The 26,570-nt window shown below is 36.5% G+C and overlaps 1 protein-coding gene across 3 annotated transcripts in view; it reads left to right on the top strand.

The window, feature by feature from the left end:
* Positions 1-26,570, top strand: part of DZIP3 (DAZ interacting zinc finger protein 3) — a 116,098-nt gene that overhangs the window by 6,002 nt on the left and 83,526 nt on the right. For 2 of the 3 annotated variants that reach the window (XM_056109377.1, XM_056109379.1), the window contains exons 2-6: positions 2,090-2,171; positions 7,702-7,771; positions 10,923-11,078; positions 16,678-16,794; positions 19,921-20,001. In XM_056109377.1, the coding sequence (XP_055965352.1) occupies positions 2,143-2,171; positions 7,702-7,771; positions 10,923-11,078; positions 16,678-16,794; positions 19,921-20,001 (453 nt within the window). In that variant the 5' untranslated portion in view covers positions 2,090-2,142. The remainder of the gene's footprint in view (positions 1-2,089; positions 2,172-7,701; positions 7,772-10,922; positions 11,079-16,677; positions 16,795-19,920; positions 20,002-26,570) is intronic. The other variant, XM_056109378.1, reaches the window with a different exon arrangement.

The raw sequence follows: 26,570 nt of genomic DNA, 5'->3' as shown, positions 1-26,570 counted from the left end.
GGCACTAACACGTTCCTTCCCAACAGATGAGAAGTACTATTGGGCTGGTAATGTTTAACCCATGTATCTCTGCTCAGCTACTGGGAAATGATGGGATAATGATCCTCTCCCCTAGAAAACCTTTCATGAGAGAGTCATTTTAGATTATATGTTTAAGAAGGCTGAAAAATCATTATTAGCTGTTCTTAATTCAATTTAGGATCCAAATATCTTTTGGTTTATTGATTAATCACCCCCACCACCTTTAATTTTAAGCTGAACACTGAATAGTTTTTAGAGGTCTTCCATCTTGTCTGTCTTGTTGCCAGAGAATTTTTTTCTTGTCGTCACCTGCCATTCTGTGCAAATAGATTTTGACTGACAGAAACACTTAGCAGTGAGGGAGGTAGGCATCTGAGTTTTTAAATTCTGGGAATGAGGGAATTGTTTTATCTAGAGAAAGCTTAGGTCTGACTAATAAATAATGTACTGCTCTCTACTTTTTACTAAAACATTAAAAATCATAAAAAGAAGACCAGTTTGATTATGATCTGAAAATTTTCCAAACTGTTCTTATCTATACAGACTTATTAAAGAAATGAAGCAGATGTGATATAGTGTGAAAGAAAAATAAATCTTATCCAATATCTGCTTCATATTAGCTCTAAGTTCTATCTCTATGTATTTGAACAGACCATGCAAATTAAAGTCTTATGAATTTGCCTAAGTTTTTTTTAAAATAAAACCAGAAAATGAAAAATGATAACTTAGGGGAACTGGGTTTTACATAGGTGAAACAAGAATGTTAGGAATGGCCTAGAACTAAAAGGTATTAAAAGGGCTTTTATTTTCAAATGAGGAAGTTTAGATTAAAAGGACCTGTGAGTTTGTATCCTTGTGTTTTAAAAGTATCAGCTTTGAATTGCTGGAGAATTACTTTTGTCTCAAAATTTTCTGTGCCAGATGTGAGTACTTTTTTCCTTCCTTGCACCAGCAACTGAGTTATTCTCTTGCCTGTTAATCTGATTTAATGACTGTTACTTCCTCCTGTCTGTTTTTTGTTGCCTATTTCTGGCATCATGAGAGTCAACATCATAAGAAACAGTTGTTTCCTTGCGTAAATTCAACTTAAATTCTTACATAGGTAAATTATGAAGGAGCTTGTAAAACATATTTTCTTGATTTGGGAATTGTTTATTCTGTTACCTTTTAGTAAGGAGCCTCAGAAAGTTCTGTCATTCTAATTTATGAGTGTATATTAAGTAATTACCATTAGAGAAACTACCTTACAGAAATAATTAAGATATTTAAGTTGTCCAGAGTCAACAAATGATGAAGTACCTTTGCAGCAATGAACATTAGGTCTGTTTTAGTTACGATTGCTACAACTTTCTTTCTCTTTTTTTTCTCATTTCTTTCTTTGCCCACAAACATTGAGCACGAGTTTTACCTAAGCTTTTCCTGTGCGTATATTCATTGGGATTGGAAAGAAAAATCAGTTTAGAAAAGACAATTGCGTTTGGAGACTTGAATTCTTAATAAAAGAGATCATGAAACTAATTTTAGAAGTGTTATTTTTGGGACAGAGAACCTTTTATCTGTAAACATCCATACTAATAATAGACTTCTCTTTTTTTGCACTGCCTCAAATTTATTTCAGGATATAAGTATCCACAGTGTTCACTAATATACTTGAACTATAAGTATATAAAAGAGTTTTAAATTTACAAATTTAGAAAAGGCTATGTAGATAGTGGGCTTTCTCACAAAATTATAATTAAAGTGGGAAACTAGTTCAGTTATAAAGAAATGGTCAAAGAAATCCCAATCAATGAGATGTTATCTTATCCTTTACAAGCAGCATAAGATAAAAGTGTTCTTGATACAGCGTTCAGGGGCGGAAAAGGTGGTAATTGTCTATTCAGTATAACTACAAATTGGAAAATATGCCTTTGCTTAAAGAGATTTTTTTGAAATATAGCATTGATTCATTTATTTAATGGTGAAAGTTGTGTCAAAATTTTCTTTAATGATCATGTACTATGTTTAAGGTGGAGAGAAGGAATGTAAGTTTTCAACCTTACTACTAAAAATATTACTTTTCTTACAGCTGTAAACAGCAATAATAAAAGTCTGCAACTTTTTGCAAAAGAGCTGTGCTACATGGATTCTCTACCAGAATTTTTTGTGAGGTAAGAGATGCCTTGATTAAAACCAGCTGTGTTTGTTGCTTCCCAAAGGCACATTTTCCTTTTGCATTTAATCTTGGGAAGTTGGTGTGAATAATATACCCTTATGTTTCAAGACTGTTTGGCAGCTTTGACTTGTGGCAGATAGGTACTAGGTAAGCCTGATTCTAGAAAAATTTTCTAAGGAACACACCATATCTAAAGCCTAAGGATTAAAAAATGTATCACATGTGCCAGAGAGACAGCTCAAATTGCTGGAGCACATTCTTTGCACATGGGAGTCCCATGATCCTCAGAACAGTATGTTCTCCAGAAGCAGACCCAGGAACCACCCTGAGCAGAGAATGGGAGTGTTGTTCAAGCATACACAGATGTAGGTCCAGAGCAAACAAACAAAAACTGTTTGGAACATTCTCAAGAAATGTTTGATTTATTACTACTACTCTCAGTATCAATCTTCTGTGCCAAATAGTACTTTAAATGTCAACTTACATAATTATACCTCATAACAACTTAAAGAGTATAAGCTATTATTTTTCCTATTTCATAAAAGGTAGGTAAACCTTTCACAGAGGACTCATTTTAGTGTTTCTACTGAGCCTGAGTGAAAATCATCTCTCCTTTCCAATCAGGGCAAGATCATATTGTACTAAACAACTGAATAGTGGATCACTGTTGCAACTCTTTCTCTTACCATTTGCCTCTCTTATTCCTCTTGTACCTCTCATATAAGAAGCAGTGTTATCTATTAATTTATTTTACTACAGTTAGTAATGTCTTTAATATTTTGGGAATAAAAACATACAGATTCTATATACTTAGAATTTTATAGTAGGAAAATAGGAAGTATCTTAAGTAGGGAGTAGTGTAATATAGAAGTAGTAGTTCAATGTAGTAGTAGAAAGTATTAGGAAGTAGTATAATATAGTACTATTGAATAATGTAGGAAGATAAAAATTCTGTCTTTAGGAAAAATATTTGCATAATATTAGAGATTTTGTGACTGCATGTAGAATTATTGACAGCATGAATGAATTTCCACAAAGTGACACAGAAGCTAACCTTAAATGACATTTTGACTCTAAGCATAGTGTAGTAACAGGACAAGTATAAAATGGTAATAGCAATACTACTGTAAAAAATTTTAGTATTATAGACAAAAATGTTTTTTAAAATTAAAAAAATTAGATATGTATTTTGATGGCTGTTGAAGCAGATGCTATAAATAAGATTCAATGGCCATTTGACTGAGTAAGTAATAACATGAAGTACCTAAGATTAATTCTTGGGGAGAACTAGTGACATTTTGAGAAAGGATATTTTCCCCTGTTTTGCAAAGAGTACCTTTGTTAATAGTGACAAGATGGGTTGACAGGGTTTGGGACTTATAATATTCACCTACTCTCCAAAAGTAGAATGTTCTTTTAGGTTCTTTTAGGTGTAGGCTATTTGGAGTATTATTATTGTATATAGTAAAAAAAAATAGGGTTGTAAAGATAATAAAACAAGTAGAGCACTTGCTTTGCCATTGGCTTCCTGGTTTTGATCCCCAGCATCACATCTGATCCCACAAACCTCTCCAGGAAGCCCCAAGTACTGCTTGGTGTGACCCCATTCCCCCTCTCCCCACCCCTCAAAAATCTTTAGCATTCTTAGAGCTTTGCAGATAACCCATCATACTAGATAGGAATGCTCTACTTTCTGATAACAAGGCATATCTGCAACTTAGAAAACAGTTATAAAAGATGAGTTTATGGAAATAGAATAAACAGAATTCTATGACTATTTACTTATTGAACCATAAATAAATGTAGCCAGGGGCCACTCCTGGCTAAGTGTTTGGGGGTCACTCATGGCAGTGCTGGGGGATATCTAGTGCTGAATATTGGACCTAGGCCTTCAGTATGCAAAGTAGGTGCTTAGCTCTTTTAGCCATCTTTCTACCTCTGACTTTTAAGTATGAAAAAAGGGGCAAGGAGGAAGTATACACATTAATATGGGTTTAAAAACTGATATGTTTAATGTATAATTGAGGAAGAAAGAAAAGGGGAAGGAAGGAGGAGAAAAGGAAAAGGAAAGGCAACAAATTCACTTCAGGAATACAAGAGTTTGAGGTGCTGCTAAAATACGGTTTGGGAGATTGGTTTTGGGGGAGATTGCAAGTGGTTATAAATGTATAGTATCATAGAACAAGTGAGATTGAAGATAGTGTCAGTGGAACAGAAGATGGGTGTCAGAATAGCGTGCTTTTTGAATTCATTGAAGTTTTTGTTTGGTTTTATGTTTATATTTTTATGTTTGTACATTTATTATGTTGAATCAATGTTTGACTATGTAGATGTTGGATTAAATATTTGAGTTAAGCTAGTGAATCTAAGAGACTGATCCCCTAGGAAGTGTTCATATGCTCCCAAGAAGCAAATGTTTAGTAAGAGGGTAGAAACTGTAACTTTTTAAATGTATTTTATAATACAGCAAAACTTCAGTCTCTCTCAGCAGCCAACTATACAGGTGATTTCAAAAAAAAAAACAGAATGCCAAAAAGAATAGTATTGTGTCTAATTGTGTCTGATTTTTGTGTCTAATTGTGTAGTATTATGTCTAATTTTTGTTTGCCACTTTCTATGTATCTAACTTACTTAAAATGTGAGGTGATCATTGTTGAAATTGATTTATGTTGCAGAATAAAGTGACTACTATACATGACTGCTGATGGATCTTTACCTTTTCTAATACACAGCATGCCATTAGTGCTCACAGTTTTATATTAAATAGCAGTAGCACAGCAGATAGGGCATTTGCCTTGCAGGCAGCTGACCCAGCCAACCCGAGTTCTACTCCTCTGCCCCTCTTGGAGAGCCCGGCAAGTTACCGAGAGTATCTCACCTGCATGGCAAAGCCTGGCAAGCTACCTGTGATGTATTCCATATGTTTCAACAGTGCTACTATTGAAGTAATTGCAAGATAGATGAGAGAAAGTTAGCCATTGAAACCAAGAAGTGTTTATCTGAGAGGACTGGGAGGAGAACCCACAGTAAAGAATTCAGATACTCTCAGGGAGAGTTGGAAGATATGATGGACAATGTTAAAATAGAGAGAAAGGCCAGGCAAAATGAAGGGGAAAACGAAACTGTTGGAATAGCAAATAGGATTTATTTGGAAAGCACTGTAGCACCATCATCCTGTTCATCAATTTGCTCCAGCAGGCACCAGTAACGTCCCACAACACATTGTGAGACCTTGTTGTTACTGTTTTGGCATATCGAATAAGTCACAGGGAGCTTGCCAGGCTTTGCCATGAGGGTGAGATACTCTGGGTAGCTTGCTGGGCTCTCCGAAAGGGGTGAAGGAATCAAACCCGGGTCTAACTGCTGTGCTATCGCTCCAGCCCAACTTTTAAATACAAATTTTTATGCTGGGAGGGAGTAATGATTATATTCACAACATCAAGAGTTTGCTGTGTAAAATATAGCAGTTCACATCCCACACTCACTTCTGATGAAGAAGTTCTAAAGTAGGGTTTGGGTATCTGGGTGTTTCAGAGGATTTGTGGGTGATTTCAATATGCATCGGAGATTGAGAACTATTTAAAGGAGAAGTTATTAAATGGAGTTAGCAAGTAGACCTTATATTTGAGAATATATCTTATTCCTTCTTAAACTTTCAGAGGCTTCAGAATACTGCATTATTTTCCATTTCTTGATCTTTTTTTTGGTTTGTTTTTTGAAGTAAAAACATTTTATATGTAATTCCAAGGAAGGGAATAAAAGGTATAAGAGTGAGAGAAGGGTGAGAAGAGGCTCAAGAGAGAATGCAGGTTTCCCCACAGGCAAAGAGCTCCTGTACACATCCCAGTGTTAAAGTATTAAAGTACACGTCTTTAGGGAGATGCGGGTGACATGTATTCTGCCACCATGTTCCTAGCACCATGAGTCTGGGCAGCACATGTGCCTTGAGTTCCTTTTTGGAGTGAGGCTTATAAGTGGAAGAAAATACAACATGAATTCATCATATTGCGAATTATTGCTTTTGTGTGTAATTTATTTGTTGTTTTTCTAATTTCCTTTAGTAAAATCAGGTAACACAAAGATAATACATGATTATCAAATATGAAGTAAAATAGGATAATATTTATAAATTATTGATCACTTAGAATAATTCTGAGTAAATTGGCAAAAATTTGTAACTTTGTTATTGTCTCTGCTAGTGATAAAATTAAGATCATATCATTTATGTATGATCCTAGATTATGATTCTTATATGATTGCTAAGGTTTTTTAAGCAAAAAAAATTTGTAAGTACATTTTAAGTTTAGTATATAATTGTATGTACTACATTCACATTTTTTTGCTTTTTTGGGCCACACCCAGCGATGCATGGGGTTACTCCTGGCTCTGCATCCAGGAATCACTCCTGGTAGTGGTTAGGGGACCATATGGGATGCTGGGAATCAAACCTGGGTTGGCTGCGTGCAAGGCAAACGCCCTACTCGCTGTGCTATCTCTCCAGCCCCTATAATTCACATTTTAAGCCAGTGTCTAAAAGCTAATTTTTATATGAATAGTTAATAATTAAACTTAAAAATTACCTGTCAAGATGGCAGGCTGCTCTCCGGGTGGGAGTGGGGTAGGAGAGGGAACCTGGAAACACTGGTGGAGTTGACACCAGTGTTGGGATCAGTGATGAAATAGTATATGTCAAAAACCCAATTATGGATAACTTTGTAACTCATGATGCTTTAATAAAATAAAATCTGGGGGGGGCGTGGAAAGAATAGTTAATAATTTAAAAGGATAGTATTCTGCCTAAATTTATTTTGTCATTGTTGTTATTGTCATAGGGGCCACACTGGCAGTGTTCAGGTCTAATGTCTATCTTCCCAAGTTAAAAAAAAATCTTTTGGGAAATTATCAGCTACAAGGCTAGAAAACTGAAACAAAAATGAAATGATCTTTGCAATCATAAGTGCACATACATGGGTGTGTGTACTTTTAAATCATAAGTACACATACATGAATACATTCATACAAAATAACACCCTTTTCAAGACCTTCTTTCTTGAAAAAGTGCTGTAAATTTGGTTTTCCCCATTATTTTGGTTTCCTGTGTTTGTATTTAAAGTTTTCTATTTCATTGTGTTCTAATATCTACTAAAGTTATAACATAATGATTTCTTTAATGAGTCACTAAATATATTGTGACTGGAGATAGAATGCAATGCAATGTCAGGCATTTATTTGCCTTGTATGTGGCCAGTTGGCTCCTCATACCAGTGTGCCTCTCTGAGTACCTCTAGGGGTCATTGCTAAGCCTGAAATAGCCTCTGAGCACTGCCGGATATGGTGTCCAAATCCAAATATTTTTTAAAAAGAAAGAGATAGACTTAGTACCTTTATTAATCATTTATATACTTTTTAAAATACTTAGGAAACTGTTGGACAAAAATGTAATATATTCTCACTACTGTGATCTAATTTTGATGTATTCTTTGTGAGGAGATGCTTTGAATATAATCTTTTTTAATTTAAAATAGTGATCCTGATTTGGAAGATGAGACTAAGGAAGAAACTGAGTATAACTTAGAGAAATCAATTGATCAACTGGTAAGAGATTTAATTTTCATTAAACTGTTAGTTAATAATGACTATATCTTTACTTATCTCTTCTCTCCTGTCCTCCTATCCTTCTTCCCCTCCTTCCCCCTCTCTCCCCTCATTATATATTTCTAAAAGGCATGAAACTTTCCACTTAAATCATACAGTCACATACAGTTACATGATATAATCTCCATAAAATTTTTTAAAATCCATCATTTTTCTTTTAAAGGAAAAAAATCAAACAATATTAAAACTATGTGTGCAAAGAAATTACACACTCAGAATTTTACTTCTGGATAATTTCACTTATTTTTGAAGTTAATTTTCTTGCCTTTTTTCTCATCTTTTCTGTTAAAACTTTCAGTTCTAAATGAAATAAAATAATTGAATTATGTATTCATATCAGACTCATAGCCAGTGGCATTTGTACTTAGTGATTGATTAAGTTATACACACATATGTGAATATTGTATGTGCTTATTTTTAGTATAGGATGGATGCAAAAGTTTACTTGTTAGGTTCTTATTAATTCAATTTTTACTTCCAATGTAGTATTATGTAATGAATTATGCATACTTGTTATTATGGTATTTTTGGCATATATTGAATATGTCACGGGGAGCTTGCCAGGCTTTACTGTGTGAGCAGGATACTTTCGGTAGCTTGCCAGGCTCTCTGAGAGGGGCGAAGGAATCGAACCTGGATTGGCCATGTCTGCCGCATGCAAGGCATATACCCTACCCACTGTGCTATTGTTCCAGCCCAATAAAAAGAGAGAGGAAAAAAAAGTTTGTCAATTGAATGTGAAAAAAATTGTTTTTGAGAGTTGGAAATATCTTCTCTGAATTTGGATTGCATTACTTCTCTTTACTATAATTCGTTTTGTTTAGAAATGCCATGGATTTTTATGTTTATTTTGTATCCTGCCACCTTACTGTAATCATTTACAATATCTAGTAGATTTTTTTTCTTTTTGGGTCACACCTGGCGATGCGCAGGGGTTACTCCTGGCTCTTCACTCAGGAATTACCTCGGGCAGTGATCAGGGGACCGTGTGGGATACTGGGAATTGAACCCAGGTCAGCCGCATGCAAGGCAAATGCCCTACCTGCTGTGCTATTGCTCCAGCCCCAATATCTAGTAGATTTTTATTTTTGTAAAAGCTATAGGATCTTCTATTTTTTTATCATGTCATATTCAAATAATGATAGTATTGCTTAATCTTTTTCAATTTGGATTTCTTTTGTAGCTTTTTCTTGCCCAATCAGCCTCGCTAGGACTTCCAAAACTTTAATAGTGGGTGAAAAGGGATGGTGAGGGAAAAAAAGTTGTTTTTCAGATAACTGATATTAGTAGACAACCTAAAGAAAAGTTGCAAGAATTATGCAAATGATTGAGTGCTGAAAATAGGTAAAGGGATCAACTTGATAATCATTCAGTACCTATATTGCAAACCATAATGCCCAAAAGGAAAGAGAGAAAGACGTTCCTGCCATAGAGGCAGACTTGGGAGGGGAGGGATGTGCTGTAGGGAAACTTAGGATATTGGTGATGGAAAAATTCCACTGGTAAAGGGACGGATATTAGAAAATTGTATAACTGAAATCCAATCGTGAACAACTTTGTAACTGTACCTCATGGTTATTCAATAATAATAAAGAATTATATAAATATATCTTTCACTGAAATTTGGCAAACTGATATTTTCTTCATTTTGGATATACTTTTCATATAAGGTAATATAAAATATAAGGTATTTGTTGAGTATTAATGGGAATTGAAGAATCTTAGTTGATGCCTATATCTAAAGTAGGCCAGTAGTTCTACAATGACCTTTATTGTAGGTCTCTTATTACTTTCTTGGGTAGTGGACATCTGACTATACCACCAGTACATTTTGATTGACTCAAATTCTACAGAGCTGCTGCGATTTGAAGCTATTTGTTCTGATTTTTAAAATGTCAGGAGCATCATTTAACATTTCAATTTTTCAATATAGAATAGATGCTAGGGCATATTGCTAAGGTAAGAAGGCAACCATTCATCTGTTCCAGACTCTTCATCTATCTGTAATACCCACATATTCCTGACAACTGATATTAGTAGACAATTCTTCAGGATTTGGGCTAGAGCGATAACACAGCGGTAGGGCGTTTGCCTTACAAGCGGCAAACATGACCGAGCCGAGTTTGATTCCTCTGCCCCTCTCGGAGACCCTGGCAAGCTATCGAGAGTATCTCGCCCACACGGCAGAGCCTGGCAAGCTACTCGTGACATGTTCGATATGCCAAACATAGCAACAAGTCTCATGATGGAGACGTTACTGGGCCCGCTCGAGCAAATCGATGAACAACAGGAGGACCATGACCGTGATCATCAGGATTTGACTATAGAACTATCAGTTAACCATTAATGATGGTTTTATTAAGTTATCACAAATCAGTTATAATCCTAAGATAATGACCTCTTTCTCAGCTCTGACTGACATGAATTAATTACAGTTATTAAAACTCTTGCAACTTTAGGGGCCAGAGAAAGAACAGGTGTTAAAGTACTTGCTTTGCATGAGGTCGACTCCAGTTTAACCCTAATTTGATCCTGGTCCTGGCACTGTTTTAACATTTTTCTTTCAAATGGCTCATTCAGTAGCTTAATTATGAGTAATAAAATGTGAAAACACTCTAAGATATACTTTTCTTTACTGTTTCAGGGTGTGCATAATTTTTAAGCTCAAATTTTTATGCCTTAAATTACTTCAATAATGCTATATACATATCTCAAAGGCAATGTTTTTTTTAAGGCCTAATTCACATTTAAACCTAATATTGTCTATATTTTTCATTCTGCCTTCTTGCCAGTATAACCATTTTCATCTTTGAGTCTTTACTTACAAGTTGCTCATTTGTGTGTACTTAAAAATGAACGATGCTCTTTCTGTATCAGAGCTTTTGATTTTTGGTCTTGCTTATTGTAAATTCTTTGAGAGTGAGGAGACTGTGTAGTTATTTAGATAATCTTCAGTCCTATTTGTGCAGTCCTATTTGATCTATATATAATATTAAAAGGCACTTTAGGAATATATTATATTATATTTTTATATTAGAACAAATAAGAACATGTGCAGTTTTGTAAATTTTTAATACATAATGTGTTCTAGGACAAATCTGAAAAGGATGCACTTACTGAACTTGTCCCTGTTAACCTACTGTTAGAAGTGAAAAAGTTACTTAATGCTATTAGTACTCTACCACAAGGTGTGGTTCCTCATATTGAGAAGTTCTTAGAAGAAGATTTTTCCTTCCAGACTATGCAGGTAAGATCATAATTTTTCTTTGGGACAGAAGTACATTTTTGTCATCTAACTATCTAGGAAAAACTTGTTATTACTTTATTCTCACACAATTATCACAGTTACAGCACTTCTGACACTAGATTTGGGTTTATTTTTACAGGAACCATTTGTTTGACATTAATGTATCATAGGAGTCATTTCAGTTGTATTTACTGAGAATTAGCATCAGATCCTAGTCAATCTCATCCTCTGGCCTTTCCTTTAGACCCCAGTCACAAGTCCTGTTTTCCCTGATACTTCTGACAGACTTGGTATAAATTCGAGTCCCTTTTGAACCATGAGTACCTTTTCCTTTCTATAATTTGCTAGAACAGCTCGCAGAACTTAGAGAACCACTTAAATTTATCGGTTTATTATTTAATGACAGATTTGATGAAAGATGAACAGCAGATAAAATGGTACATGCAGCATGGTCTGGAAGGGTGCTAGATCAGAATCTTCTGTTCCATGAAGTTTAACTATTTCCACCCAATTTGGAAACTCTCTGAACCCCATACATTTATGATATCTGTGGAGGCTTCATTATGCAGGCATGAACTGGTGTTAATTCAATTTCCAGTCCTGCTTTCCACTGGGAATGGAATTGACAATTGTAAATTCTAAATTTCTCATCATAGCTTTGTCTTTTTGATGAGCATCTTCCTTCTAAGAGCCCACTATAGGAACTTTATTAGAACAAAAGACACTTCTGTCACACAGGAAATTCCAAGAACTTTAGGAACTCTGTATGAGGAATCAAGATCAGAGGCCAAATAACAGCAGCAACTAGGGGTAGAGATTAATAACTTTATTTCTCCCTTCCTTTTCTCTCCTTTTCTTCCCTATCCTCTTTCTTTATCCTCTTCTTACTTCCTCTTCTCTTCTCCATTCCTTTTACCATCCTGTTTCGATCACTTCTTTTACGCTTCCTTTCAGTAAAATGAGGGAATTAAAGTCTTCATTTTCCTGTTGAAAGGCTTTGGTATAAGTCACAATTATCGAGTTTTATTAGATAAATAAAGATAGCTACCTTTTCAAGAATAATGGTAGAAATATGAGTTTGCTGTTTGTAGTTTGTAAACTATTGACTGTCAGGTTTAGTGTTTGTTGTAATTCTGATAATCTTTTTGCTACTCTGGGGAACTCTTTACTACATTTTCCTAAATTGTAAATGTTGACACATTTTATTCAGAAATATTTTTATCTCTCAAAATATTAACCAAAGCTTTTCATTTTATGAGTATCATAAATGTTTTAGGGAATATATTGAAAATTTCCATCTTTTAGATAGTTTTTCTGGATAATATTTTGTGTACTTTCACTACAAGATAGGCATCAGTTATTACATTACAGGAGTTTTTCAGAGTTTTACAAAAGTAAGCTGCTTTCTTCTTTGGACAATCACTTGAGACCATGGGGGCCCAGTACTGTCACAGATTTCTCAAAATGGCCATATTTTCTTTTTTTTCCCTTATATTTATTTATTGAATCACTGTGGGAAAAGTTACAAAGCTTTCAGGTTTGAGTCTTGGTCATGCAGTGATCAAACACCGTATTTTTTTTTTGTAAAATAATGTATCATTTAACTATGTGAACTAAATGTCATTAGAATCACTGTGACTGTCACTGTCCTTCCCTTGTTCATTGATTTACTCGAGCGGGCCCAGTAACATCGTGAGACTTGTTACTGTGTTTGGCATATCGAATACGTCATGGGTAGCTTGCCAGGCTTTGCTATGGGGGCAAGATACTCTTGGTAGCTTGCCAGGCTTTCTGAGAGGGGCAAAAGAATCGAGCTTTGGTTGGCCATGTCAGCCGTATGCAAGGCAAACACCCTACCTGCTGTGCTATCGCTCCAGCCTGAACTCAGAATAGCCAAATAATTTACCACAGTGTTAATTCTGATTAAAATAGAAGAATAATTGAATTATTTTCTTATTTTAGAAATTGCTCACAAACACTGAATAGAAGCCAGTATGTTCATATTATGTTGTATAAAAACAATAGGTAAATTGGAGAAAATTTAGTTATGATATAGCAATAAAAAATAAAAATATCCTCAAGATGGTACTTTTGAAATTTATAGAAACTTCTATTTAAAACAATACATATGGGGCTATCTTAACTCCTGTATTAATTCTAAAGAAGAAATCAGTATTTCTCAAAATAAGTCACTATAATAAGACAAGTTGATGTCTCTTCACTTTACATTTAGAAATCAGCTATCAGTAATTCCAATGTGAAATTAATATAGATCCTAATAAAACAAAATTAGTATATCAGTGGTAGATTATATAATTTTATATCTAATATATATTCACACTGTGTATATGGATCTGCATATATACATACTTATATATATAGCATAAGGCACTTGTGTATATTGTAATATAGGCGACACTTACCATGAAGTATGCATTCTTTTAAAAGTACACAGAACACTTATAAAAACTGAGTATAATCAATGTCATAAAATCTCATCAGATTTCAAAATATCTAAACGTGCAAAGCATGTCTCCTCAGTATAGGAAAATTAATCTATAAATCAGTGAAAGATAAACTAGAAAATTATTTTTGTAAGTTATTATATACCTCTGTAGTCTAAGACATGAATAAAAAAAGAAGTCAGTAAAACTTGGATGGATTTTTGAATGAACCAAAATTTATACATCAAGACTAGTATGATCCTGGAGTCTAGAGAGATAGTATAGCAGGTAGGGCATTTTGTCTGGCATGGGCTGGAGTGGTAGCAGAGCGGGTAAGGCGTTTGCCTTGCACATGGCCAACCTGGGTTTGATTCCTCCGCCCCTCTCGGAGAGCCTGGCAAACTATCAAGAGTATTTCGCCTGCATGGCAAAGCCTCGCAAGCTCCCCGTGACGTATTTGTTATGCCAAAAACAGTAAGAACATGTCTCACAATTTGTTGTGAGATATTACTGGCTCGATCAAATTGATGAACAATGGGAGGACAATGCTACAGTGCTACAGTTCTCCCAGGTTTGATTCCTGGCACTTCATGTGGTCACCTGAACACTGCCAGGAGTATCTCCAAGTGCAGAGCAAGGAATAAGTCATGATACTGCCAAGTGATGTCCCCCAAAATAGAAACAAAAGAACTAGTATTAGTAGACAAAAAGCTATGCTTCAAAGAATAAAGGAAGAAAAGTTGAGTATTGGTTCTCTAAAATGAAATGTAAGAGATAATGGAAGATCAACAAATTAAAGCAAAGACAAAGAAAGAAATTATGATATCTAAAATTAGTGAAAGTAGTATGGAACATCATTGAATCAAAAATTGGTATTTTTAGAACGTCAATAATATAGGTAAATGCTTCCTGAGAATATGTTTTAGAAAAGCACAAATAACAAAATTAAGACTAAGTTAAAAATGCAAAGTATATAATCATTAAAGACAATATTCTATTACTTGCTGTCACTACCTAAATTGGTTTAATTCAATCTTCATTTCAATAGAACTAGAAAAATTGGACAAACTTTTTTTAGTAATGCTTTTAAGTTTTTAATTGTGCTTTTTTGGGGAAGGTTACTTATTTGAAGAAGAATTAGGATAGTTCAGAACTTAGCGTCAGTTCCTTGCTAACACTTGTGGACTTTTATCATTTTATCATTATCAGAGTGACCTGGACAGCTTTTAATATCTATGCCCATTTTCCTCACACTCCTTTTTTGAATTTTTTCCTGGAACTGCAGTTAGCTATATTTCTCCTGGCAATTCAGAGGACCCTTAGGACTTAATACTTCTTTATCCCAAAATTTATTTAATGAGTTGAGAGTTACTAGGTAAATACATAAATATCCCACTTCTCACTCCCCTTAGGATGGAACTACCAGTGCTTACATTTTCAGTGTTTTCTATTATTTTCTTGTACCAGTATCCTATTATGGGTAACTATCTTAGTAACACATTTGTTAACTTAATCACACTTTCTTATTTTTGGGTCATTTGTCTACTCTCCTACCAATGTACTCCTCCCCACATTACTGACTTTCAGATCGTTGTGTTCTCCCCTCTTTTCTCCCCCTGCCTCCACTAATAGAACCAAAATTAGTACTCTTTCACCCTAGAGTGTATTTCTCAATGTCCCAACCAACAAAATGAAGTATTAACCATGACCCCTTTTCCTTTATAGGTTCAATTCATGTTTTTCCAAATTTGCTGAAAGCCCTGCCTTGTTAATCAGTCTTTCAGGCACAGCTTACATATGCTAGTTGCTTTAAAGGACACAGTGCCTTTAAAAGCCAGTCTTAGATTTCTGGCCTTTCCTTTTACAGGTTGGCCACAGAGATTTTTATTACTTTGATAATTTTACATTGCTTTCAGGCTAATGATTTTATATTTTTGCCTCACTTTCTTTTCTCCTGGTGGCTGTTCTTATTGAGAGGATTGGTATAAACCTACGTGGATGGATTGGCAGAAGTGGAACTTATATATTATATTTTATGTGCCTATCTATACAAATTCAAGACATACTGTTGGCTAGATGATTGATTACGTGGGTCTGGGATTAAGGGTTGATAGTTTTTGAGCTTGAAGTATACATTTGTAAATAATGTAGATTATTTAAAAACATGGGAGTAGATTGCTTCATTTTGGGATTGTGTGTTATTGGTGAAGCAGTTTATTGAATTGAGTGCTAGGAAGATTGAAATGAAGCATGTAATACTTTGCTGGGAGAGAAATGGGAAAATTAAGTTAAAAAGTGCAGATTAAACATCCTACACAGATAATAGTGTCATTAAAGCTTAGATACGAGTTAGACATAAGATACAAGGGGCCTAGATACAAGGCATCATGTAATGGACCAAAAAAAGATAAAGTTGTTTTCCTTTCACTCATTTAAGTAACGGACTGGAGTGGTAGCACAGCAGGTAGGGCACTTGCCTTGCATGTAGCCGATCAGAGTTCTATTCCTCCGCCCCTCTTGGAGAGCCCAGCAAGCTAGATACCAAAAATATCTAGATACCAAAAGTATCTAGCCCAATTGGCAAAACCTGGCAAGCTACCCATGAGGTATTCAATATGCCAAAAACAGTAACAAGAAGTCTCACAATTTGTTGTGAGACGTTACTGGTGCCTGCTTGAGCAAATTGAACAACGGGAGGACAGTGCTACAGTGCTACATTTAAGTAACAAATTATGACATATAATAAATCATGTGTGTCCATTTCCAGTCTGATTGAGGTATAAGATGCCTTTCTTGAGTTGGTATCAATTCCTTTTTTACCACAGGTTTAGGAATGGTTGGAAACTTTTGGCCATGTTAAGGAAATAGCAGGAAGGAAATAAAATGGCATTAATATTTTCCCCTCAAGTAGAAGTGGATTTCTGGTCTTTTTGTAGACATAGTGATGATCCTTTTTTTAAGGCTTTGAGGAAATCTTTACAAAGATTATTTGTCACAGTACTTAAAAATACATAATGAAAACAGTGATATCTGAGTGATGTGGATTTTCTCAAACATCTTTTTAATTCTCCAAGTCTTCTGCAGTGGAAATTGTTGCATAATAAAATGTAGGTAATTTTTTTGCTTACTAACATTTTAAATTGAATTTTCCACAGAGAGAACTTGCAGCTAGCAGCCAGAATGAGGAAGAAATTGTTCCTGTTTTGACTTTACACTTTCTGATAACACAACTGGAAGTAGCACTTAGGAACATTCAGGCTACTAATTATAGAGTAAGTTGGTTTTTTTTTTATCACTGTCACTGTCCTCCCGTTGTTTATCGATTTGCTCGAGCAGGCCCAGTAACGCCTCCTTTGGAGACTTTGTTGTTACTGTGTTTGGCATATTGAATACATCACGGGTAGCTTGCCAGGCTCTGCCGTGTGGGTGAGATACTCTCGGTAGCTTGCCTGGCTCTCCGAGAGGGGTGGAGGAATCGAACTCGGGTCGGCCACGTTGGCTGTGTGCAAGGCATATAAGTTTGAAATCATGATCTTCAACAGTAGTTTTTAATGAGAAGATAGCTAATGAATGCTTATTCTAAGGTGTGAGCTAGTAAGTACTTTTCTTTTTCTTTTGTTTTTAACCTCTAGAGAAAGGTACATGTACGTTTCATTGCTGTATTTTTTATTTTTTTTAGTGTTTTTGTTTCTCTTTATTCTACTGTAGACTCTTGCCTACCATAAAATTATTCAGGAGCATTAAACTTGTGAAAAAAGGCTTTCCTAGTTGTAAACAATTAAACAGAAATGGTTTTTGTTTATTTTGAGACCACAGCCAGCAGTGTCCTGACTGCTCAGGATTCACTCCTGGAAGTGCTCAGGGGACCATAATGAATGTCAGGGGTCCAACCTAGGTTAGCCACATGCAAGCTTACCCTATCTGCTGTGCTATCTTTCCAGCCCCTAGAAACAATTATGAACTTAAAGAATTCTTTTCACCCTAATTATGGAACAACTCTTTCTGTGTTTTTTTTTAATTTGTAAAATTAGTACTTCTGTGATCTATTTCTACAGTCATGCAAACTAAAGCTGACAAATTTATGTGTTCAAAGCACAGTAAGAATTTGTAAATGTTAATAAATTAAGGTAGGGCGTTCGCCTTACACGTGACCAACATGGCCGACCCGAGTTCGATTCCTCCGCCCCTCTCGGAGAGCCCGGCAAGCTACCGAGAGTATTCGATATGCCAGACACAGTAACAACAAAGTCTCCAATGGAGACGTTACTGGGCCCGCTCGAGCAAATCAACGATCAACGGGAGGGCCTTTACCTTTACCTTTAATAAATTATTAATAGTTGATAAATTGGTAAACATAAATATCTAAATTATGTTTAAATAAATCATAATACTAAATTACTATTCAATTATTTCAAGAATTATCTTCCCACTAAGATCTCTTGAAGCTTCTTTTTTTTCATTTTTTTTTTTTATTAGTGAAACACCATGAGGTACAGTTGTAGATTTACAGTTTTTTGTGCTTGGCTTTCGATTTTACAATGATCAGATACCCATCCCTCTACCAGTGCCCATTTTCCACCACCATGGATAATATCCCCCCACCCTCATCCCCCCATCCCCGCTGCCTCTGTGGCAGGGCAATCCCCTGTGTTCTCTCTCTCCTTTTGGCTGTTGTGGTCTGCAAAAGAGGCATTGAGTGGCAAACATGTTCAGTCCATAGTCTACTTTCGACATGCATCTCCCCTCCTGGGAGGATCCTCCAAACACCCTTTATTTGGTGCTCCCTTCTCTATCTGAGCTGCCCTTTCCTCTAGAATGCCCGGCTGGCCACTAAGCTATGGAGTAATCCTCCTGGTGCTGATCTCAGCTATTCTTGGGTGTTAGTCTCCTATTTTGTTACTTTATATCCCCCAGATGAATGCAGTCTTTCTATGTCTATCCCTCTCTTTCTGACTCATTTCGCTTAGCATGATACATTCCATGTTGTACCACTTGTATGTAAATTTCATGACTTCATCTTTTCTAAAAGCTACGTAGTACTCCATTGTGTAGATGTACCAAAGTTTCTTTAACCAGTCATCTGTTCTTGGGCATTCAGGTTTCTTCTAGTTTCTGGCTATTGTAAAGAGTGCTGCAATGAACAAACAAGTGCAGATGTCACTTCGACTATACTTTTTGGCCTCTCTGGGGTATATTCCCAGGAGTGATGTTGCTGGGTCAAATGGGAGCTCAATTTCTAATTTTTTGAGAATCGTCCATACTGTTTTCCAGAAGGGCTGAACCAGTCAACATTCCCACCAACAGTGAAGGAGTGTCCCTTTCTCTCCACATCTGCGCCACCATCGGTTGCTTTTGTTGAAGCTTCTTTTTTTAAATTCACATGTACTCCTGCCTTTCTTACTCTAATCCTTTCCCTGTTCTCCATCTTGTTAATTTGTTAGAGACCATTTTTAAGTGAAGGAAATATTTATATACTTTAATTTTCCAACTGATCAGATTTCATATTTAGAATGTTACAGTAAAGCCTTCCAGGGATGATAAAAGATTTTGGTGTTAATTTATTATTAAATTTATAAACTGGATGATAGGTCCTTTGGGCATTTATTGTATTATAAACATTTCTTGATGCTTAAATTATTATCTAATAAGAGACAGAGACCCAAACCTAGGTCCTCTCACATCCAAGGAATATATTCCCCTCTGCTACTGAGCTGTATCACAGGTTCTAATATAAAAGATCCGAATAGCATTTGCTTTCATTTTCTTTAATCAAACTCTAATTATTGACTATACTCAGTTTTGGATAAAATTATCAAGTAAACATCTCAATATATTCACTCTGGTTATTAGATGTTAATAGTAAGTTTTACTCTTACAATGCTCGAGGCCCTCCCATTGTTTGTCGATTTGTTCGAGCAGGCCCAGTAATGTCTCCATTGGAGACTTTGTTGTTACTGTGTTTGGCATATCGAATAGTTCACGAGGAGCTTGCCAGGCTCTGCCGTGCGGACGAGATATTCTCGGTAGTTTGCCTGGCTCTCCGAGAGGGGCGGAGGAATCGAACTCAGGTCGGCCATGTTGGCTGCGTGCAAGGCAAACGCCTTACCGCTGTGCTATTGCTCCATCCCGCTTACAATAATACTTCTTTGTTGTTAGTTTTTGGCCATACCCAGTGGTGCTCAGGACTTACTACTGTCTTAGGAGTAAGACAGTACTCCTAAGTACTTGGGAGACTTTTGAAGTCAAGTGCCTTAAACCCAGTACTATGTTTCTGATCCCAGTAATAATAACTTTTAGTTATTATTGTTATATGATAATTGCTGAGTAATTCGGGATATTTATTTAAGCTTGATACAGTAAAAAGTAAATTAAAAAATAAAATACATTTTATCTTTTAGGCACATCAGATTAATATTGGATATTATTTGACATTGCTATTTTTGTATGGAGTTGCACTCACCGAAAGAGGAAAGAAGGAGGTTTGTAGCATGTTTTCTTTTCCCATTACAAAGCTTTGCACATGTTCTAACTTCGTTTCAACCAAATAAAAATGTGCTTAAGAAGTTAAAAATTAGAAGCATTCGGGCTGGAGAGACAATACTGCAGGTAAGCACTTGCCTTGCATGAAGGTGATCCAGGTTTGATCCTTTGCACATATATAGTTTCTCAAACACTTCCATGAAGGATTCCTGAGTGTGGAACCAGAAGTAAGCCCTGAGCAGAGGCAGGTGTGGCCTCCACTCTGCCAAAAAAGGCTCTCAGTTACTTTCTGTTGCATATTTATAATACTAGGGAATTATGTGTGAAACTAATAGAGGAAAACCTGTTTTTGCTTAGTTATGTTTTAAATGATTAATATTTATATTAAAAATTGTTATCCTATTTTACTTACATGTATTTATTTTATTGAACTTTGGGCCCATACCCAGCAGTACTCAGGGGACCATATGCCTGCCAGGAATTGAACCAGAGTTGACCTTGAGCAAGGCAAATATCTTAACCCTTTCATTACTTTTACCTATGTGTGCCTACCTTTCCTTGCTTGGGATCTATCCAGGCCACAACCAGTGATGCTGTTTAAAGTATAATGTTTGCTGTGGACTTGTGGTACATGGCATTGAGTGGAGAAAAGTTCTTCCATTTGCATTTTGTGGAGAATAATTTTTATCATGAATGGTTGTTGGATGTTGTCAGGTGATTTTTCTGTGTCTGTTGATGAGATCATATGATTTTTATTTTTTCTTTTATTGATATTATATTATTTTTGTATTATATTGAATGACTTCTGTATGTTGTCATCCTTGCAGCCCCAGGATGAAATCCATTTGGTCACAGTGCATAATCTTTTAGGTGAATTGTGGGAATCTATTTGCTAGTTTTTGTTGAGCATCTTTGCATCTTGTGTTCATTATGGATATCAGTATGTAATTCCCTTTTTTAAAATTTTTATTGTATGATTCAGTTATCAGAGTGTTATTTGCTTCATGGAGACTGGAATTTTTCTATTGTGTCCTGAAAAAGCCTGAAGATATCTTGCAGTAATTCTTCTTTAAAGGTTTGAAAGAACACACCATGAAATCCATCTAGGCCTGTCTTTTGTTTTAGGGAAGACTTGATTATTATTCTGATTTTTAAAAAAATAATAGTTCTATTCTGTTCAGGTTTCTATGCCTTAGTTCAGCCTTTGCAAGTTATAGGAGCCCAAGAATTTATCAGTTTCTTCTAGGTTCTCTCATTTTGTGGCATAAAGATTCTCAAAGTAATCTCTGATCCTTTGAATTTCTGTGGTATCTGTTGTGACTTCCCCACTTTCATATCTTGTTTTGTTTTTTCACACTCTCTTTTTTTGTGAGTCTTGTTAATGGTTTATCAATTTTAATTTTTCAGAGAACTAGCTCTTGATTTCATTGATCTTTTAAATTTTTTTTGTATTTTGGTTTATTAATTTTTGCTCTTAGTTTTATTATTTTGTTCCTCCTGCCTGCTTTGGGCTACTTTTGTTGGTCATTTTCCTGTTTCTTAAGTTGTGCAGTCAAGTTATTTATGTGGGCCCTACCTTCCTGATGAATGCTAGCATAAGGTATGGACTTTACTCTTAACACTGCTTTTGCTGTCCAGGTTTTCATAGGTTTTATCCTCATTCTCATTTGTTTCCAGGAATCTTTTTATTTTTCTCTTTGATTTCCTCTCTGACTCACTGGTTATTCAGTAATAAGCTATTTAGTTTTCAGGTGTTCGAGTTGTTTCTCTGGTTTTTTTTTTCAAGATTAATTTCTATTTACAGTACATCATGGTCTGAGAAGAAAGTTTGTATGATTTTTATCCTCTTGACTTTGTGGAAATATGTTTTGTCTCCACTTTGGGAAGAATGTATATTTTGGGGGATGGGAAGTCATTTATATCATTATATATGTATCCAAGTATTTCCTTACTGAGCTTTAGCCTAATCTATTGAGTGGTGTTGAAGTCTCCAACTACTATTACGTTGTTATCAATGTCTTTCTTCAAGTTTATTAGTAGTTGTTTAAAGTATTTTACTGGTTCCTTATTAGGTGCATATATGTCTAGGAGTAAGTTTTTCCTGATGTACATATCCTTTGAATCATTAAGACATGACCTCTGCTCTTATAACCTTTTTCAGTCTAAAGTCGATGTCGTCTGTTACTAGAATAGTCAACCTGATCTTTTTGAGGGAGTTGTTTGCTTAAGAATTATCTTCCAACCTTTGACATTGAGTCTGTGTTTGCTCTATTTAAATGTGTTTATTCAGAAAGCAGAATATTGGGTTCAATTATCTAACCATGCTGCCACTCTGTGTCTCTTAATTGGTGCATTCAACCCACATACACTGAGATTTTTGTCATGGAGTTTTGTGCCATCTTTCAGAAGGAGATTGGCTTGTTTGTGGGATTCATCTTATCTTAAACTTGCCCCTTTAATTCTTGTAAAAATGTTTTTAATTACATGAAATTCCTGAGTTGTTTATCTGTGAAGTTGTGCATTGTCCCCTCACATCAAATGAGAATCTGTCTCATCTGGGTAAAATATTCTTGGTGAGGCTTTCAGTTTATTGAGTTTTTTTTTCCCCCACTATATCCACTACTGTGTTCAGTTCTGGAGGATTTTGTTTGGTAAATCTGTAAATTTTAAGTACACTCCTTTGTATATAATTCCCTTCTTTGATCTTGCTGCTTTCAGTATTCTCTTATCTATGGTTTTCGTCATTCTGATTAGTATGTGTCTTAGAGTATTTTTATTTGGATTTTTTCTGTTTCCCTGTAGGCCTCCTTGATCTGGATACATTCTCTAGCTCTGGGAACTTCTCAGCAATGATGTCTTTGTTAGGGTTGCCTTACTGACTTCTGAGATCCCATGATTCTTATGTTGTCTCTTTAATTTGTCCCATAGTTCTCCTGTCAGCTGTTTGTTTATTTTCAGGCTCTCTTCCCATCTTCTGTTGTTGTCTGGAGGTTTTCTGCAACTCATCTTGGAGCTCATTGGTTCTGTCCTTAGCTACTGTTACTTTGCTGGTAAGCCTTCCTGTGAATTTTTCATTTTGCCTATCAAGTTTTTTTGTTCTGTCACTTCTGTTTGTAGTTTTTTCATTTCTGCTCACAAGTTGTCTTGTGTTTTATTGGCTATCCCTATCATTATATTTTTGAGTGCATTAAATATCCTAAGCATTTCCACTCTGAAGTTCTTTTCAGACTGTTTGTAGTTTTTTCATTTCTGCTCTCAAGTTGTCTTGTGTTTTATTGGCTATCCCTATCATCATATTTTTGAGTGCATTAAATATCCTAAGCATTTCCACTCTGGAGTTCTTTTCAGAGATACTATATAGGTGGTTATTACTGATTAGTCCTCAGGATTATAATCTTTGCCCATTCCCATATTTTTGGGGATCTTCACTGCTTTACCATGGTACCTTTTGTAGTCTCAAGGTGCGTCTTTTCCACTTCACTCGCAGTGCCCTCCCCCATTGCCAGAGAGAACTCTGGGGAGTTCTATTGAAGGAGGGAGATAATTTTGGCCCTACGGTGTCTGCTACTTTGGGAAATGGCACAAATTTTTTACTTTCGTGTGGAGCCAGTGTGTCTGCTCTGTATTTGGCAGGCCTCTCAGGTGCTCTCCTGGGCTGTGGGGGAGACTGCGACCTCAGCCCATGATTGGGGAACTGCCTTGGGAAAGGAGATTGTATTTCTTAGTGTAGGAATTTCTTGCTCTGAATTTTTCTTTATAACTACATTACTTTCATCCCATAAGTTTTGATAAATTATAATTTCATTTTTCTCAAGACTTAAAACCTTTCTTTTTTGATTTTTTCCATTACCCTTTAACCAGTGGGTAATTCAAAAATAGTTGGTTGCTCTGGAGCATGCTGTTTAATTTCTACAATAATTGTGAAATTTTAAATTTCTTTTCTTTTTTTTTAAATTTAAAATTTCTTAGCAATTATTTTCTTTTTTTGGAGTCAGTAAAGATGGTTGGCATGATTTTTGTCTTCTAAAATTTATTGACCTCTTTTTCTTCATCATATATCCAATAACTTGATATCAAAAATGTGTGAGGAAATCACACAGTGCAACATATAAACGACTCACTACATTGGGCAAACAACATGAATAGATAGTGTTACTAATAGGTATATATAAAACAATTGGAACATGAAGCATGTTTGTCAGCACTTATTTTTAGGAACATGCAAAGCCAAGCCACTATGAGATATTAAATTTATACCGCTGAGAATGGTTTTCATCAAAAGGATATAAACAACAAGTGTTGGCAAGAATAAAGGAACTTTTGTGCACTGTTGGTGGGAATGTAAATTAGTGCATTTTCTTTGGAAATGGATCTGGAAATACCCTTGCAAAATCAGCTCATCTCAAGATCTTTGATCCGCATTGAGTTGATCTTCATATAGGATGTGAAATACTTATCCAGCTTCATTTTTTTTTATATGTGACTGTCCAGTTTTCCCAATACCATTGGTGGTGAGATGAGTGTTGGAACATTTTATGCCTGAAACCCAGCTAAATATATAAATCACAGTGCCTTACTTCACTTCACTTAATCACTTAACTTCCCGTTAGTCGTCGATTTGCTCGAGTGGGCGCCAGTAACGTCTCCATTTGTCCCTGTCGCGTGCTAGTGTAGCCCAATGCCATCTGTTCGCTCTGGGAACATGAAGAGCCTCAAACCGATCTTTCATGATCTTGACGAAGAAGTCTGACCATCTGGTAGGTGGGCGGCCACGCGGTCTTTTGACATCCCATGGAATCCAGTCGGTAACAGCTCTAGTCCAGCGGTCGTCTTTAAATCTCACTATGTGACCAACCCATCTGATTTTTGACACCTTGGCAAACGAGACAGCGTCCCTGGTTCTTGATCGTCGACGGATGTCGGAACTCCGGATTCTTTCTCTCATTTGAGTGAAACGTGATATTCCAAGCATAGCTCTTTCTATTCTTCTTTGGGAGACCTGAATAGCGTTCTAATCTTGTTTGCGTAGGGCCCAGGTCTCTGAGGCATATGTTAATGCAGGAAGAACAGTGGAATCAAAGAGATGTGCCCGAAGCTGGAGGTTAGCTATTTCTTCGACATTCTTGAAGGCGTTCCAAGCTGCTCTCTTCCTCCTGCGCAGCTCGGATGCCAAGTCATTTGGTGTTGACTTCTCGACCTAGGTACGCAAAGCTGTTGCATTCGGAGATGGTCGTTCAGTTGAGAGCGAATGGGGCATCAGGAACGAGGCTGTTTCTCATAAACATTGTCGTAAGATTCAGCTGTAGTCCTACCTTTCCACACTCACGGACAAAGTCAGCCAGCATTTGTGCCGCTTGGCTGATGTTTGGTGTTATTAAAACAATGTCATCAGCAAAGCGGAGGTGGTGTAGTTGCCGACCATTGATCTTCACTCCCATTCCTTCCCATTCCAGTTGTCGCATGATGTTCTTGAGGGTGGCACTGAAGAGTTTCGGTGAAATGGTATCACCCTGCCGCACCCCTCTCTTGACATCAACGATCACTTCTTTGTAGAATGGTGAGATCCTGGTAGTGAATCTGCAATACAGCTCATGAAGGATCTTGATGTACTGGGCTTGAATACCCTGATTGGCTAGGGCTTCTCAATGACCGCTTCCGTCTCAACAGAATCAAAGGCCTTCTTTAAATCAATGAACGTTAAACAGAGCGGCATCTTGAACTCCCGAGAAACCTCAGTGAGCTTGGTTATCATGTGGATATGGTCGATGGTGCTGAATCCTTTGCGGAACCCGGCTTGCTCGCATGGTTGTCCTTCATCTAGTGTTCTGCCAATCCTATTTAGGATGACTCAAGTGAACAACTTGTAGATGACAGACAATAGGCAGATCGGGCGATAGTTGCCAATGTCATGGATATCTCCCTTCTTGAACAGTAGTATGGTCCTGCTGGTTTTCCATTGGGACAGAACCTTGCATTCAGACAGGTAGCGAGTGAAGAGCCAAGCCAGTGTATTGATGAGTACTGACGGCAGGTTCTTCAGGTGTTCAGGTCTGACCTTGTCTGGGCCGGGTGCTGTTTGTTTTTTTACCGACGAAATGGTGTGTTGGATTTCGGAAGGGAGAACATTGGGAACGACATATCCATCCTGTGGAATTTGGTATGTCGGCAAGTGGACATGGCTATCGAAGAGATTTGAGTAGAAGTCATGGATAATCTTCTCCATTGCCGTTCTGGAGGATGTGATGGATCCATCAGGACGTCGGAGGGCAGTCATCTTGGTCTTATAGTTGGTGAAGGACAAGCGGGCATTACGAATACTTTTCCCAGCTTCTGCCACATCTACCAGTACTTCTGCTCTTCTCTCTTTGAGGTCTTCCTTGTTCGCATCTCTGCACTGCTTTGCGAGCTCGGACGTTAGCTTGTGGTTGCCTGAGGCATGCGCCAAACCACGCTGGCGAATTAGCTCAAGAGTTTTCGAAGACAGGCGATTTTTTGTGGCTATCTCTCTCTTGGCGTTCCTCGCACATTCATGGAGGTGCTGAACCAGTCTCACCATGTCGTTTTCGAC

Source organism: Sorex fumeus, unplaced genomic scaffold (genome assembly GCF_029834395.1).
Source record: "Sorex fumeus unplaced genomic scaffold, SorFum_2.1 ptg000265l, whole genome shotgun sequence".
Lineage (NCBI taxonomy): Eukaryota > Metazoa > Chordata > Mammalia > Eulipotyphla > Soricidae > Sorex > Sorex fumeus.
The sequence above is the reverse complement of the archived record's forward strand: the minus strand, read 5'-3'. Positions and strand labels throughout refer to the sequence as shown.